This window comes from Melozone crissalis, unplaced genomic scaffold, assembly GCF_028551555.1.
Source record: "Melozone crissalis strain CALT ecotype California unplaced genomic scaffold, PUWL_Pcris_2 ptg000033l_1, whole genome shotgun sequence".
NCBI lineage: Eukaryota > Metazoa > Chordata > Aves > Passeriformes > Passerellidae > Melozone > Melozone crissalis.
The window spans coordinates 3,219,770-3,235,814 of NW_026535811.1; the positions used below are offsets into that span (position 1 = coordinate 3,219,770).

The 16,045-nt window shown below is 36.9% G+C and overlaps 2 protein-coding genes across 2 annotated transcripts in view; one reads left to right on the forward strand and one right to left on the reverse strand.

The window, feature by feature from the left end:
• PLCZ1 (phospholipase C zeta 1) overlaps positions 1 to 9,121 on the forward strand; it is a 45,022-nt gene extending 35,901 nt beyond the window's left edge. The window contains exons 10-13 of the mRNA XM_054281780.1: positions 782 to 954; positions 3,946 to 4,078; positions 5,525 to 5,674; positions 9,039 to 9,121. Coding sequence (XP_054137755.1) covers positions 782 to 954; positions 3,946 to 4,078; positions 5,525 to 5,674; positions 9,039 to 9,121 — 539 coding nt within the window. The remainder of the gene's footprint in view (positions 1 to 781; positions 955 to 3,945; positions 4,079 to 5,524; positions 5,675 to 9,038) is intronic.
• A 3,680-nt stretch (positions 9,122 to 12,801) lies between these two features.
• The window catches only part of PIK3C2G (phosphatidylinositol-4-phosphate 3-kinase catalytic subunit type 2 gamma), a 184,725-nt gene continuing 181,481 nt past the window's right edge, over positions 12,802 to 16,045 (reverse strand). Inside the window, exon 32 of the mRNA XM_054282061.1 lies at positions 12,802 to 13,311. Within this exon, the coding sequence (XP_054138036.1) occupies positions 13,159 to 13,311 (153 nt within the window). The 3' untranslated portion in view covers positions 12,802 to 13,158. The remainder of the gene's footprint in view (positions 13,312 to 16,045) is intronic.

The window sequence follows — 16,045 nt, forward strand, 5'->3', positions numbered from 1 at the left end:
ATCTATAGGGTAATTCTTAAAATGGGGTGCAGTTCTAAATAATGTGCTGCTTTTGTGCACAAATAATTATGGGTGTATGAGTATGGGATTTTTGAAGGGATTTTGAATGAGTTAGAGATGGGATTTCTGAGTTGTTTTGATGTGATTTATTTTTCTTATCGTCTACATAAATAGGAAGGGTGAGTTCAGCTCACATCTTTAGGGTTTAGAAGGTTACAAGACTCCTAGTTATAAGACCTTTTAAGGATTTATTGATTAATAAAGCACTGTTAATAAAGATATTTATATTTTTGACCTAATCCTTAAATATTTCATCTTATGGACTCATGTTACAGTGTAAGCTGTAAGCTTTCTTAGCCAATAATGTTATGACATATAAACTTACAGTACTGCATACTAAACTCCTTGTTTACCTTTGTAACGACTTTTATTTTTTCTATATCTTAAACTCTAAAACTCTAAACTTTCTTCTTCCTAATTTGATGTGTTTCGGCTTTAAACTATAAATCCACATTCTCGCTTCTAGAACTTAAATTTGGAAACTTTTTCTAAGGTCTCAAATAGAATCCTGTGTTTAATTCTAAGCTTTGCCTTACTGAGAATTCCTTACATTTCAGATTCCAGCAATTGAGTATCACTTAATTTAAGGGAAATAGCAGGATCTTACATATGAATTGAGAGATATAGATCCCTTAAGCTCATTTGCTTTTTTAAAAATATTTGTTTTATAAAATGTTATCAAACCTAATTCACTGAAATCAATATTGTTCTAATTTTCCAGTGGCCCTAAACTTCCAAACACCGGGCCCATTCATGGAATTGCAAGATGGAAAATTCCTGGACAATGGTGGTTGTGGCTATGTGCTGAAACCTGCATTCCTGAGGGATCGCAATACCACATTCACACCCCGAAATGTGGGAGCACACAGCAAACCAATGTCTCTGTCAATAAGGGTAAGGTTACTGAAGTGTTGCTTCGTTCCATAAAAATGGGAAAACAAATGGTATCTAGTTCAGATGCAATTGTTACCTATTTTTTTTCCATTTTATTCTCATTCCTGTTTGTTGGGAATTAATATTTTCAACAAGAAAGGTAAAACTCTCATATAGAATCAACTGCTGCTTGGGTGCTTTCCAATCTGTAGCTCACTTATGTTTGCTAAAAATATGTAAGAGTTCAGAGTCTCTAAGAGTCTGTAAAAATACATGATTTTTCAGTATGCTGTATGAAAAGATATAAATAATGGAGCTGACAAATGGACCAGTTAATTGTGCTTGTGGAAACTGAGCTGAAAACACAGAAATCAAATGTGCACTTTGGGTGTTATTTCTTTCAATATCAATAATACCACGTGTACTATTATAATGCTAACTGAGAAATGGAAATTTTAAAGATAAGATAGGAAGCTTTAGGCTTCTTTTAAGTCTCATTATCTTCCTATGCGTATATTAAAGATTATTTATAATCCTAAAATGGTACAAATAAGTGTGAAAGGAGGGATGAATTAATAAGTCTTTGAATTATTTCTACTTCTCCCAAATTATAATGTGATTTACGTCCCAAAAATACTAGAAATACATGTCATTTACAAATAAATGGTTCGAAAAGCCCTTTTTTTTTTTGAGATAAAGTAGATTTGTTATAATTGTTCACTAATTAGAAAACTCCCTTTTCCCAATGAAAAAGTAATATTTCTGAATACACAGAATACCACCGGCATAAATGCTATTTAATTAGCATATAATTAGTGTGTAATTGCTATTTTGTTTCTTTCAGACTAATAAATAGTGCAGATAAAGCAATAGTTAGTGACAATTATAAAATACTTACATAATGCAAGCACCTAATCAAGAACATTTTAGCGTTCTGACAGTGAGCATACCAATTGTGAAAAGACATTGCTGGATGATTTCAGGCAGCCAGGCAAATACATCACTTATTTTAGCTCTAATTTGGATGAAGCTGGAATTAGGATGAGGAGAAACCCTGAATTGTAATGCAGGAGACAGAAAAAAATCATTGTCAGTGCAAAGGAAGTGTCTGAGCTTGGGAGGAGCTGGAGAAGAGAAAGGCAGTGTTTTAGACTGAGGACTTTAGACTGAGACTACAGGCTGGTAGAGGAGCAGTGGCATCCCACTGGCTGAGGCCCTGAAGGGCACAGAGGGCCCCATTCATTCTCAGCAGCAAAAACCAGGAAATGGTGGTTGAAGACAAAAGGAATTGGGAGCAGGAGTCAAAGGAAAAGCAGCTTCTGCTGGAAAAGTTACTAACTGGATGAATGGAGAAATGACTTAACTGAAAGCAAAGATATAAAACATCTAGGGGACAAATCTCTCATGAATGAAGGACTGAAAAGTCATACAGGGCCTGATTTTACTGAATTAATTATCCTCAACCTGATGTGCCACAATTCCCATTAAGAAGCATGGAGCTTTTGAAGCACAAATAGAGATAATCAAGGTGCTTCATAGAGTCTTCCCAGCCTAACAATTTTTATGTCTCTGCAGCACCTTGGATCTCAAACATGGATTGAATTTATGTATTTGGGTCCTAGTGTGCTCAAAAGAACTCACTCTTTTCCCACCCCAGGGGAAACTCTGGCTCTAGCAATGGCTCATGCAGGCCTTGCCAAAAGCATTGAGGACATGGCAAGGAATCTCCCAGGTTCCCAGTGGGCAGCCCATCAGGGATTGCAAAGCTTTCTGGTGAAGGCTGTAGCTATTCCCTAGGAAGAAAGGACATCAGTGTTTGTCAAGGCTCTGCTCTTCAATATTTCAGACTAGAACTTCTCTTTGAGCAAGGTGTTACAGAAAATACCTAAGCAAAAGGTGGAATTTGTGGGTTTTGATTGTTTGGGCGGTTGACAGGGCAATAACAAACTCTTATGATGCTTAGTCCTGAGACCAGGATCAGGGGTCATATCTTGAAGCTGTGTTTTCAGGCTTGTATCTCTCCCAAGACATTTCATACACTGATTTCTAAAAAGCTGATTACTGCACAGATGTTTATTCTTTCCTAGGTGTCCTGAAGTATAGATAGAAAGCAGACAAAGTTGTGACTTTCAGAAGTCCTTTCTTGGGCTGGGTGCCAGATTACAGGGCAGTCTGAGACAAAATTTCCAGGTAGCTAACTAAATTAAGGAGAAAAACATCAGGAAGCTCACTAAATGAGGAGGTTTTGTGTTACTGTGTGAGACATGAGGCACAGGTGAGGGAGTCTGCTACACACCCTGTGGCACAATGCAGATGCCACTGTGGGTATTGATGCTGATCCACTCCCCACAGACTGGAATTCATAGTGGATCTTGATAGTGGAAAATGTAAAAATCACTGTAGACTGATTCCTCCAATGTTATTATTTTGCATGGTAACAAAATAGAATTTTTATGTGCAGCTATTCAGTAAAAACCCCTGGAAAATATTGTATAAAATATGGTATCAGTTTTATATATATATACACACAGTTAGTGACATATATATGATATATTTATTATTCACATATAAATTTATATATTTATACATTTAATTATTTCTATATTTATTTATCTATAAAGAGGGTAGTGAAACACTGGCACAGGCAGCCCAGAGAGGTTGTATGTGTCCATTCCTATAACCATTCAAGGTCAGTTTGGACTGGGCTTGGAGCAATCTGTTCTAATTAAAAATGTTCCTAAATATATAAATGTTTCTATATATACATATGAATATATCCTAATATATATTATATAAATATATACCACAATATTTCTAAAAATTTATCAACAAATTAAGTTAGATTAAATCCGTATTATTGATTCCACTGTATTTAATATGTCTTTAATACATCAGTTTATGGCTGGTATATACTTGAAATAATTTCTTATGACAGGTATTTCTATTATGGCTACTATATGGCTGTGAATAGTTCATTCTTACAGTTATTTCAATATAACTTTAATTTTCCAGCTGATCAGTGGCCATCAGTTACCACCCAGTGCCATGTCAAAGACCAACAAAGCTGACCCCACAGTGCAGATAGAAATCTATGGTGTGCCAGAGGATCAAGCCAAAAAGAGATCTAGTGTTATAAAAAGCAATGGTGAGCAGCAGTCTGATTCTCTTGGCTGTGAACAAAGCACAACAACATTTTATAAGGAATCACCAAGGAATTGTTATAGAAAATGCAATTATTTCTCTCTAGACTAGGATCTCCTGGCACAAAATCTGTAGCAGAAGTTAATTCTGTGTGCCATTTTTCTAGACTGGTAGGTTAAGGAAGCACAAACTCCCAGCTGGGATTTTTTTTGCACACTGCTGTGGGCCCATCCTGGACAGCAGCTCAGCCCCACAGAGCTGATTGCCTGCTCTCCCCCAGCTGGATGGGAAGAGGGCTGGGAGGGCCAAAATGAGAAAATCCATGGGTTGGGAAGACAGTTTAATAGGTAAAAGCTGCTTTACACACAAGCAAATCAAAATAAGGAATGCATTCCCCACTTCCCATGGGCAGGCAGGGGTAGAGCCATTCCCAGGGAAACAAGGCTTCATTATGGAGCTTTGTGTTACTTGGGAAGAGAGACACTGAGTGCACTCCCTTCCTGCTTTCCCCAGCTGTGGGCATGCCACCCTTGCTAAGGAACATCCCTTTGCTCAGCTGGGCTCAGCTGTCCTGAGGCTGCTTTGCACAGTGAGAAAGACAAATCTCAACACTGTGTGAGCCCAGCTCAGCAACAGCTCAAACTGCTGTGTAATCAGCACTGTTTGGGTTAAAAATCCAAAATGCTGCACCATAGGGGTTGATATGAAGAAAATTAATCCTATCACAGCCTAAACCAATAGACAAATTGGTAAATTTAGACTTTTTTTCTTAAGCAATTGCTGTAACTTCATCACTTGTCTCATTTGAAGTTTCTAGTAGGAGTAATCCCTTAATTGCTTGACAGGTGAAGTGTGTACTCTTTGTTGCTGTCTTTGAGCACTCCCTTATCTTTATAATATAGATCTTCTTGATGTCTCAGACTACAACTTCCCTGTGATCTCCCTTTTTCTGTATCTCTGTCTTCTATGCTTCCTTCTTATTTTTTTTTTTAAATGGCTGCTGTTTTAAATCAGCCCCTGAATTTCTTTTCTCTGTAGGAACATTGCTAAAGACAAAGTAACCCCTTCTGTTCCACATTCTTTTTTTGTCTTTCTAGTCAAGTGAGTGTTTTACTACCTGAATTTATTTACTCACTGTGAAAGGACAAACTTTGGCAAAAGCATGAAACTGGTATGGCCATAGGAAAATTCAGGTTGAGCAGAAGTTCTTAACTTGGCTATCCTTGGCCAATTTTGCTCTCTTTTAAGGGATGACACCAACTGTTTTAGGCTTTTTCACCTCTAGAGTCACTGGGAGTCTGGTTATTTATTTGAATGGGCACAGATATCTAGGGAAAAAGAATGACTCTTTACCAGTTCAGACTAGTGATAACAGGTAAAATAATTCAGTTACTGAGTAGAAAAAAAGAGAAATCACATTTGAATCCTGTTTCTTTTCTCTTTTCCTTAGCTTTGTGCCCTAGATGGAATGAAACCTTCTCTTTCAACATCCAAGTTCCAGAGCTGGCAATGATACGCTTCTGTGTGGAGGATGAGGTGTCTCTGGTCAACAAGGACTTCCTTGGCCAATACACTTTACCTGTGATGAGCCTGAATACAGGTAGTACTTTTATGTGAGCCATCTGTAACAGCTTAAAAAATCTGCAACATTCCAAGCTTTTATTTTTACTATAGCATTGAGAGAGTACAGCATCATGCCTGTTTTCTAGAGGGAGATTGTGTAACTAAATGAATACATGGCACTCTCTGTTTTTTGAAATAATTGTTTTCTCTGAATGCAAATCCATGATGTTGAAATCAAAGCAGTGTTAATTACAGGTGATTATTCTCACTGCAGTATTCCATTCTAGATGGAAACTGCTCAGGTGGTATTTTAATTCATTGCAAGAAGTGAGACTAGTCAGAATGCTATGAAGGCAGCAGTTTTGTGCAATTCCTACTCAGATAAGTTCAAAATCCAATATCAAATTAAAACAAAACAAGCCACCAAAACTCCCTCAGGTAACCTATCTGCAACTTTTCAGAGTGGAGAACAATGGTTATAAATTAGACCAAAGATGGCATTTTTCTTGCTGGAGTTTCTTTTGTTAAGCCAGTAGAGTTCCTGGAACCTTTGTAATGAATAGGCTGCACATAAAGAGCAGACACAGAAGTCAATAGGCCAAGGAGAAAGGCTTATGTAAAATGGCTGTTTACTACACTGGCTTTCCAAAGCTATTTCTGACAAAACAAACAGCTTTTATTAGAGAATAAAGATGCGAAGGCAAAACATTGGAGCTGGCAACGGGCACTGAATTATTTTATTAAGCTTAACAGGATTTTAAATGGCTTTTTTTTTCCTCATGTTTGGAAGTCATAAAGCTGCTTGTGATTCTTAGTTGAGGTTGAGGAGTTATACAAGAACAAAGACATTACTCTTAGAGCTCAGTTATTTTTCTACAACATAAATTTTTACACTGATAACCTTTTACTTTCCTTTTATTTGTATACTTCTGGATACTGAAAGAAAATTCAACTCACCAACTCACAATGTCTGAGACAAATTCAAATATCAGGCACTGCTGCTTACAAGTGCTTGTAAAATTATTAATTGAGGCTTTTTTAGATGGCTGTTTTAGTGTGGCTTAATGTCTCTGTAGGATTAATTTTGGTCACAAATTAGGCATTCATATTTTGGAAAAGTAAGAACAGTAGATTTTTGAGGAAATATTTCCAGTGGAGTAATTAAAAATGCTAGGGAATAAGTTTAGGTACAAAAACTATAATTGATGCCAAACAAATTGCCCCTTAACACAACATTAAAAAAAAAAAAGTAATTTGCCATCAGGATGCCCAGAAACCATTAATAAAATCCTTCTAAGAAGTGAAATGATAAATAATTTCAATATTTATTGCAATGCTTACCATTGAGATCTCTGAAACCAGGTCTGGAACAATGGTTTTGCTTTAGGTACCAAGGCTCTCTAAACAGTGAAATAGGAAAATAATTATTGCAGAGGGAGTCACAAAAAGAAGACAAGGGAAGAACTGCCTAAAATGCTGAAGGATGAGCTAGGATTTCAGTCTCAGTCCTCAGCACTCAAATTGCTTTAATCTGTGCTACAGGACTGCCCCTCAGTCCCTAGGATTTGTATCCCTGAGGTGTCCCTGAGGGCAAGTTGCTTCCAAAAGCTGAGCATTGCTTACATCTTTTTATTTTCTTTGTCAGGTAGTGAGAAAAAGTCGTGCCATTTCCTCCCTCTGCATTTTCTTTTGAAAGGATTCAAATCTATATCCACACTGCCTTCCTTTCCCCAGCACCAGACTCCCAGCTACTTGTAGAGTCCACTGGGGAGGAATGTTTGCTGCCCAGCTGTAGCGGAATTTGATTTTCCATGTAGTGATTATGTAGCTATACTCTGAGGGGCTGAAATTGAGAAAAATTCTCAACCTGGGCAGTTAAAGGCAAATAGAAGGGGAGTTCTCTGTTACAGTCCCTGTGCCAGTGAATCTGCCATGGAGAATGCTAATACAGGACAGGAACTCAATCATTACCTCCATTATCATCCATGAGTAGTTAATTATTTAATGCAAAATGGAGCAATTTCAATTAAAAAAAAAAAAGTTTTACTTCTCTCAGGACACTTTGTAGAATATTCTGTAGGTAGGAGCTAGAACTTGAGTCTTCAGAAATTAATCTTAGTCCTTGAAGTGTATCTTTGGATAAGAAATCAACCAAGCCTTCCACATATCGTGTGCATGCTTTAAAAACTGATCTCAAATGAAAAGTGTCTGAGACCAGCATTAATATCTGCTGCCCAGAATCTGAACCTTAAATACCAGAGGAAATTATGTGTAATGACAGAACAAGGGGAAATTGTGCCAGGGAAGGTTCAGTTGGACATCAGGGAGAATTTTGTCACTGGAAGAGTTGTTCAGCACTAGAAAGGGCTGCTCAGAGAGGAGCTGGAATCACCATCCCTGAAGGTGTTCAAAAAACAGCTGGATGTGGCACTTAGTGCCACACTCTGGTTCACAAGGTGGTGATCAGTCAAAGGCTGGACTTGATGATCTCAGAGGCCTTTTCAAACCTAAAAAATTTTATGATTCTGTATAAAAGAAGCAAGAAATTCCAAACCCAGGTTAGTGTGGGCCCCAAAGACTCCACAGCAACCAGACACACCTAAGGAGGGGCTTTGAAATATGCAGTTTTGAAAACAGAGATACTGATACAAAACACAGAATTACTGAAATACCTGGAGTTATATATACATAGACAGAATATCAAAAGTGACATTGTTTATTATTATGAAATAATGGACATTTAGTCATATCAAGCCATACAGGCTGGGGTTTTGAAGAAGAGATTGTTTTGTTTTCTAAGCAGGTAAGTGAATTATGTTTGAAATTGAGAACTACAGCTTCTCCAAATGTTTCAACCAACCAGATGAACACATTGTTTCTGATGGCATGACTTATCTCTAATAAAGTGAATTACTCATATGAAAACAACTTTGTAAGATGTCATTGCAGAGTTGTTACATTTCATTTTTTTCTGCCTCAGCTGGACAGTGCACAGCTGCTGCAGCACCGTTCTGTAGGTGCCATCACTGCTGTTTCACATGCTGATTTCATTTGCTATCAGAACAATGTGTGCAGCACCTAACCTTGGGTATTACATTGTAACCTTTGACCATGTTTAAATATCACTGGGCTAAAAGTCTTCCATTTGAAAAAATACCACATCCTGAAAAACACTAGAATTTTTCACTCTGTCACTAAAAATACCAGAATTGAAATACTATATATATATAACAAGAAATAGCACAAATGGTGTTTAGGTCCTGTATAATTTCATTTTATTTTAAAGAGCTATTTACAGAATCATTAATTATGCCTTATCTGCATAGATGACCATAAACCCACTCCATTCTAATATCTGTGCTTGTGGTTTATACACTAATAAGGTGTCCCTGTATTTCCAGGTTATCGTAACATTCCGCTGCTATCCAAAGATGGAACCAAGCTGGAATCTGCATCGCTGTTTGCTCATGTTTGGTTCTATTAGTGGTGTTCTGCAGAAGAAATTATTCTGGGGGATTGTCCCCTGCTTCAATAAAGTAGCATTTCGGGCTTTCCAAGAGCCCAGGGGCCTGATTTCCAGACTGGCACATTCTCAATGATTTTGTGAAGCCAGTGGGGCTTTTATGGAAGGGGTGTCCTGGACAAGGGCTACTGTCCTTGGCCCTACTGCTATTTTCTCTAGGGGAAGACTGAGTTTGAGAAAATCTAAGGAGCTTTGAAATGCACAAATGTTGGAAAATCTCAGTTCTACAGAGATGGGGTAACTGAGAAGTGTTTTAAAAGATTTTATTCCATTATCAGTCTCGTAGAAGGGTGAGACATAAGAGATGTAAAACTCAACACCATTCCATCAGAAGCTGGATGAACCCTATTTCCTGGTTACAATACCTTATAAATGTTTTTCAGCCTATTTGCTTTTGCCACACAATGCTGCTAATACTTCTAACTCAAATTACCTCTTTTTTATCCTACATGGCCTTGCTGCAATGCATGTTTCACAGTTCTAATTCTCCAAAATATTTGGTCTTTTTGACAGACCATCTTTTGAAACTTGTTTCTAGTTCAATCTCTCTCTCAACAATGTCATCTCTATTCCATGGCCTTCCTAAGTCAGCACACCTTATCTCAGAGTTTGCACACAAATGTACAAGGCTGTGTGAGCTTTCAGTCAGGTTTTGAGAGCCCTTTACAAATCAATTTTTCACACACAAGTCCATGGGACCTGATGAGATACATCCACAGGTCCTGAGGGAACTGGCGTAAGCTGCTATCCATCATACTTGAGCAGTCATGGCAGGCTGGGGAAGTTCCCACTGATTGAAAAAGGGGAAAATAGCCCACATTTGCTATCAAAAACAGCATTGAGGGAGATGATTTTACCCTCCCGCTCTGCTTTCAGGAGATCCCAACTGGAAAGATGCATTCAGCTCTGGGTTCCCAACACAAGACAGATGTTGATATTTTGGAGTGAGTCCAGAGCAGGGTCATGAAAATGATCAGAAGTGTGGAGCACCTCTGCTGTGAGGAAAGGTTGAGAGGATTGGAGCTGTTCAGCCTGGAGAAGAAAAGGCTCCAGGGAGGACCTTCTAGAACTTTCCAGTAGAAGGACAGATAGAGATTGGACAAGAGTGGGTGGTTTTAAACTGAAAGAAAGTAAGTCTAATTGCACATTAGGAAGAAATTCTTTAGTGTGAGAGTGGTGAGGCACTGGCACAGGTTTCCAGAGAAGTTGTGGACTCCTCCTCCAGTGACCAGTGGAAGTGTCCAAGGCCAGTTGCATGGGGCTCTGAGCAACCTACAAAGTGTTTCTGGCCATGGCAGGGGGTTGGAATGAGATGATCTTTAAGATCCCTTGCAACTCAAGCCATTCTGTGATTCTATTATTCTCTGATTATTTAGAAACAATTCATAAATGCTGAGTGGTTTTGGATATTTTTAAAATTCAGTTAATGTCAGTTGAAGCAAATTTCAAATTTATGACTAATTATTGAGTGAGAATAATAGTCCAATATATACAAGAGATCAAGTTACTTTTTAGGATATGAGTATGTGAAATTGACCTTTTTATTTGTTTTGAACAAAATTTTTTACCATTGTACCTTTTCAAGAAAAAATTACCCATACAATGTTCCCTTTAAATTTCTAAAAAGTGGGTTCTGATTGGGCTATTCCTCTCTTGTCCCCACTGTCATTTTCTTACCTGAAAAAATAGTTTTGAGGAAAAAAAGTACTTAAAATCATAAAAAACCATATGTTAGTACTGGTACCTTTCCTTACCTTAGTCTTGAACCACCTGCTGCTAAAGCAAGATAAAAATTCCTGGGCTGATTTGTAAAGAACCATGTTCCTCATAGGAGCAGGGAACTCAGGAAACACAGCACTCTGAGGAGAACCAGGGAATTTTAGAAAAAGCCAGGGTTGATTATGTGTGTGAAGAGCTATGAGGACAACTTCTTGCCTACCAGAGCTATCAGTGTAGATCTTGCCCATAAAACACAATTTTTTCATTTTCTTTTCAGAACTGAAGTATTGTTGGCCTTCCACAGGACTACAGACTAATGGCAGATTTGTTAATTATGCAATTAATGGCATATTTGTTATTCAAATATAATTTTTTTTTATAAAAAGGATGTTATATTGACAAGTTTCTTTAATATTACACATGATTGCTTAAGTTTGCAGACAGTTCTTATAAGACATTGTAATGCTCTTTCTATTTATTGCTGTTCTAATGCTGTTTTATGTAATGTTGCTCTAAGATGGAAAATCAGGGCATGTGGTAAACAAGGGTTAGAAAATGTCACAGGAAATAGCACTGTTAGAAAATTGCATTATAGTTTTAATAAGGAAACTGAGACAGTAGACCAAGAGGAACCTAAAATCAATACTGAACTGTAAGGTCAGGTAATTTGATAACTTTGTAAGCTGCTCTCAGTGTGTTTTCTGTGCTTGAATGACAAGGCACTTGATATGTTTCCCAGGAGAGCCTACAGCATAAAATTTTGGTGTCCAGATCTTTGTAGTGATGATATTCTGTGTGCCAGCCAACGTCCCTTGCATGTGGTAAATATTTTACAGTTTCTTACAGCTCTGAATAGACTAATAATATTAATATTCAAACAGAGTTCCCCTCACCTCCCCTTACTGAGGAGGATCTTAGTGCACCAGTTTGACTGGGGAAAGAACTTTCAGATAAAACCTGATCAAGTCCATTGGTTTGATCTGAGAAAAACTCCAGCTTATTTAATTTCCTAGCTAACAGTCCAAGTCCCACTTCAGGAGCTTTATAAAGCTTTATATTCTGAAGACTGATGTAAATGTCCTTTGGGAAAAGAAGGCAATTACCTTCACTTCTGGGATTATTACCCCTCTGTTGACCACTTTTCCACCTGGTAGGAGAAATGTCAGTTCTGTCCAGTATATGGTAGTTTAAAATTTACAGCAGATCAGATCATAAATCACCACATCTCCTGCGCCTTAAAAAACTGCCCCTGGCTCTGGCAAGGTTTATTTACATGGTCAGTGGGTCTGGCAATCATGGACAGTTCCCTGTGGCTGCTCACATGCCAAATGCTTAAAGACATGCCTAAATGCTTCCTCAAATTAGAGAAAAACAGAGCCTGTAATTAGCATCTGTGAAATTAAAAGGAACCACTCATGTTCATTATTTATTATTCATTATATATATTAATATATAAACATATATTTTATAGCCCTGAGGTCTATTCAATGCATGTATTGACTTGAACTCCTTTTGCAGTACAGGAGTGCAATGTGGGAAGACTGCTGAACAAATATCTGTGTTATATCATGATGTTAAATAAATACCCCACTGAAAGATCATAATCAATATATTCTCTTTATTCACGAACATTAGCTTTTCCCTTTTTCTTTCCTCACACCAATGACCAGTTATATCTGCTTCCTGGATGTCAGAATAAAAGAAACAACGACATATATTAATGACAAATTAATCTCCTGGATTAAATGTTACATCGTATCAAAACTTTTAAAGTTCTTAAAAAACAAAAGTCTTGATTGGGTAAGATTTAATGTGAAATTTGCTGGACATCTGAAATATATGAAATATATAAACCATCCCATGGTTTTCTGGTGAAATCACATGCAGTGATGATAAATTGCAGCATTATCAGCATTGTTTCAACACAGTCAGTGGAATTAATGGGCAAAGAATGAGCCCCCACACACTGATGTGTACAGAATTCAGTATTTTTACAGTACTATTTAATATTAACAAAACCAAGCCCTTCATTGCTGTCGTAAGAACTTCCTGCATGTTGCTACAAGTCCTTAGGATGTGATTCCTTAAACCCACACTGGCAGGAATCTGTGGCAGGAATCTGTGGCACTTTTAAGACAAGAGGCCAATGGTTAGAAATGTTAGGATATGTGCTCAGGAGATGACTGCCTATTCTCAAGGGCAACTGAGACAAAATGTAACCTGGGAAATGGGATAAAGAAACATTAGTGGGCAAATAATTGAATCATCTTGGAGAACATTTAAATTATACTGTTTCCCAGTGGGTACCACTTTTCTTCATTGAACTGGACATTGCTCAGTTGAATGTTAACAGCTCCCACAAATGTTCCTTTGCTTTTCACCACAAGCTTCAGGACACGGCCTTGGAGCTCTGGGACTCTGTCATAGACAATCTGAAATCATAAATAGTGAAACAGAAAAAACACACAAATTTGTTAATCTATGTGACAGGCAAAGCACTTCAATGCAGCGTTCAGGATGATGACTAATCCAATTTTGTGATAATTGCTTTAAACTTCCATCCAGAATAGTAAGTTATTAACCATGAGCAAAATTCACTTAACTTAGCAAATTTACCTCAGAAATACATTTGACCTTATCTCGTTTATATAAAGAGATTCTACCTTAGAATCACGAGCTTAGGCTCATGAGATTTGATTATTTTAAAATAAATATTATTATTACTTCAAATCTTTAAATTACATAATAATTGTTATATACTATATAATAATACACTACATATAATTATATATAATATGCCTAATATAATTATTATATACATATACTACTCATAATATATATGTTATATAATATTATATATATTATATATTATGTGTTAAATATGTTATAAATATGTTATATGTTATGTGTTATCTATAATATACACAATATATTATATAGTATATATAATATATTATATCTATTTAAAATTATATATTATAATATCATATAGTATATTTATTTTAATATATATATAATATCATTATGTTTTAATAATGTAAATATATAATATATAATATATAAGATATTATATACATATATACTATATAATATATCATTATATATCATATATGCTATATTTTATATAAAATGATACATTATATAGTCTATATATTATATAGTCTATATATTATAATATATATTATATATTAAATAATTATTTAAAATATTATGTGAAAATACATCTGGAACCTGTCTTGAACAATGCTTGGAGAAAAAAAAATCAGTATTCATACTTTTCTCTGTGAAAACTGGAAAAGATTGGACCCAGTTCAGCAAATGGAAGTTACTAAATTTAGATGTTTCTGATACTCCAGAAGTGCTGTTGATACTTCTCAAAATAAATGAGACAGTAATTTAGCATCTCTTAAAAAATTACTAATGCCTATAAATTTAAAATAGCTTTTAAATTACCTTGATGTTGTGAGAACACACTGGGATTAAGTATGAAATTATAATGGTGTATTTTCTGAATTTAAAAAAACCCAAACAATCTGGAGCAATAACCTAACAAGAGTCAGCTGCACTCAGAACAGATTCCCATGCTTCAGTCTCTGCATCAATAAAAACTGCTGAGCGAACAGCCTGTGAGCTGATAAACTGTGAGGGAATGCTCTCAGTGCAGGCCTGAAAGGTAAACTCCTTTTAAAGAAGTCCATTTAAGCTAAAATTTATATGGCTGGAAATATTTTTGCTATTTTAGTAGCAGTGGAAAAACCCTTTAAATTTTAATGTCTCTATGCTGTTAGAAAAGCAAACGTGGTGACATTCTCTCACTTCAGGAGAATGGGAAACTGAAACTGCCTGACAGGCATTTTCCTGCTTGGATTTTCCATGGAATCTGTATCCAAGGAGGAGTGATAGGCAGACTGAGCCCCTCCAGCTTGAATCTCTGGGCTGGACTGATGAGCCCCCTCTATACTCCCACTTGCAACAGCAGGAATTTCACAGGGAGCATGGAATGGACAGGACACCAGGCAACCCTCACAGAAAGCACCAACAAGACCAAGAAAGGTCTTACCAGAGGGTTAACATTTCCTTTTCCATTTAAAAACCTTTGGAAATAATAGTTTGGGATGGCTGTCCTGAAATTGGCACCTGGTGCTTTTTGGTTTTCACGTTTACTGTGCCTATTTTGCTAAATTGTCTGTGAATTACAAATTTCACAGCTTCCCTTTCACTCACTGATATAAAAGTGAGATGATGAAGAAAATCTGAAAAGCAAGGACAGGCACAGTAAGCATAATACAATTTAGAATAAATCTGTGATCTGACACTGAGGCAATGCTAATGTTACCAAAGAAAGCTGCCTTGTTTCTTTGCCAATATATTAAAGGTACCAGCTGTTGCTTTAAACCACCAAAAACTACACAATATCAGCCATAAATGCTAAGAAACTGAACTGTGGTAATGAACAACTTTCAATCTTTGGCCAAAAATAGGCTTTAATCTTTGAGCAATGACAAACTTTTGCAGTGCAGGGTGGATGGTTATCAAATAGTCCCAGTAAACTGTTTCTAAAATGGTATTGCAAATTCAGCTGGAGTAAGGTATACATTATCATCAGGATGTAGGGACAGAAGAAAGGTCTGGAGAAGGCTGAATTAGGGTGGATTAGTGGATAAAACAATTAATTACTGGATAGAACAAATGCCACCTGCCAGAATTTGGGGACAGTTAAATTCTGAAATAATTGTGCAGTGAGAATATTTGCCTGCCTTTTCACAGAGAGATCAGATGGAGGTGAGTTATGTGTGGCCATGCAGCAAATCAGTGGGACAGGTAGGGCTGGAATTCAACTATTCCTGGCTCCAAAGAGAAACACTGTTGACCTACAGGAGTCTAATGACATTTTAATCACAAATGAGGGACAGTTGCCTCTCCCTAGGTAGCCATGGCACAGTTCCTGGATTTGGTAATTAATCCAAAGTAGTTTTGATGCATGGTGCTGGAGGGAGTGGCTGTGGCTCCTGGTGCAGTTCCCCTCCTCCCCTTCCATCACACTGGCTGGGGCTGCTCTGCCTTCATTTCATCTTTGTATTCCATTTCTCTGTGTTACTCCTCTTCTTCTCCACCACCACTTCTCAATGCAATATAACACTAACTACTGTGAATGCAACAAATTCC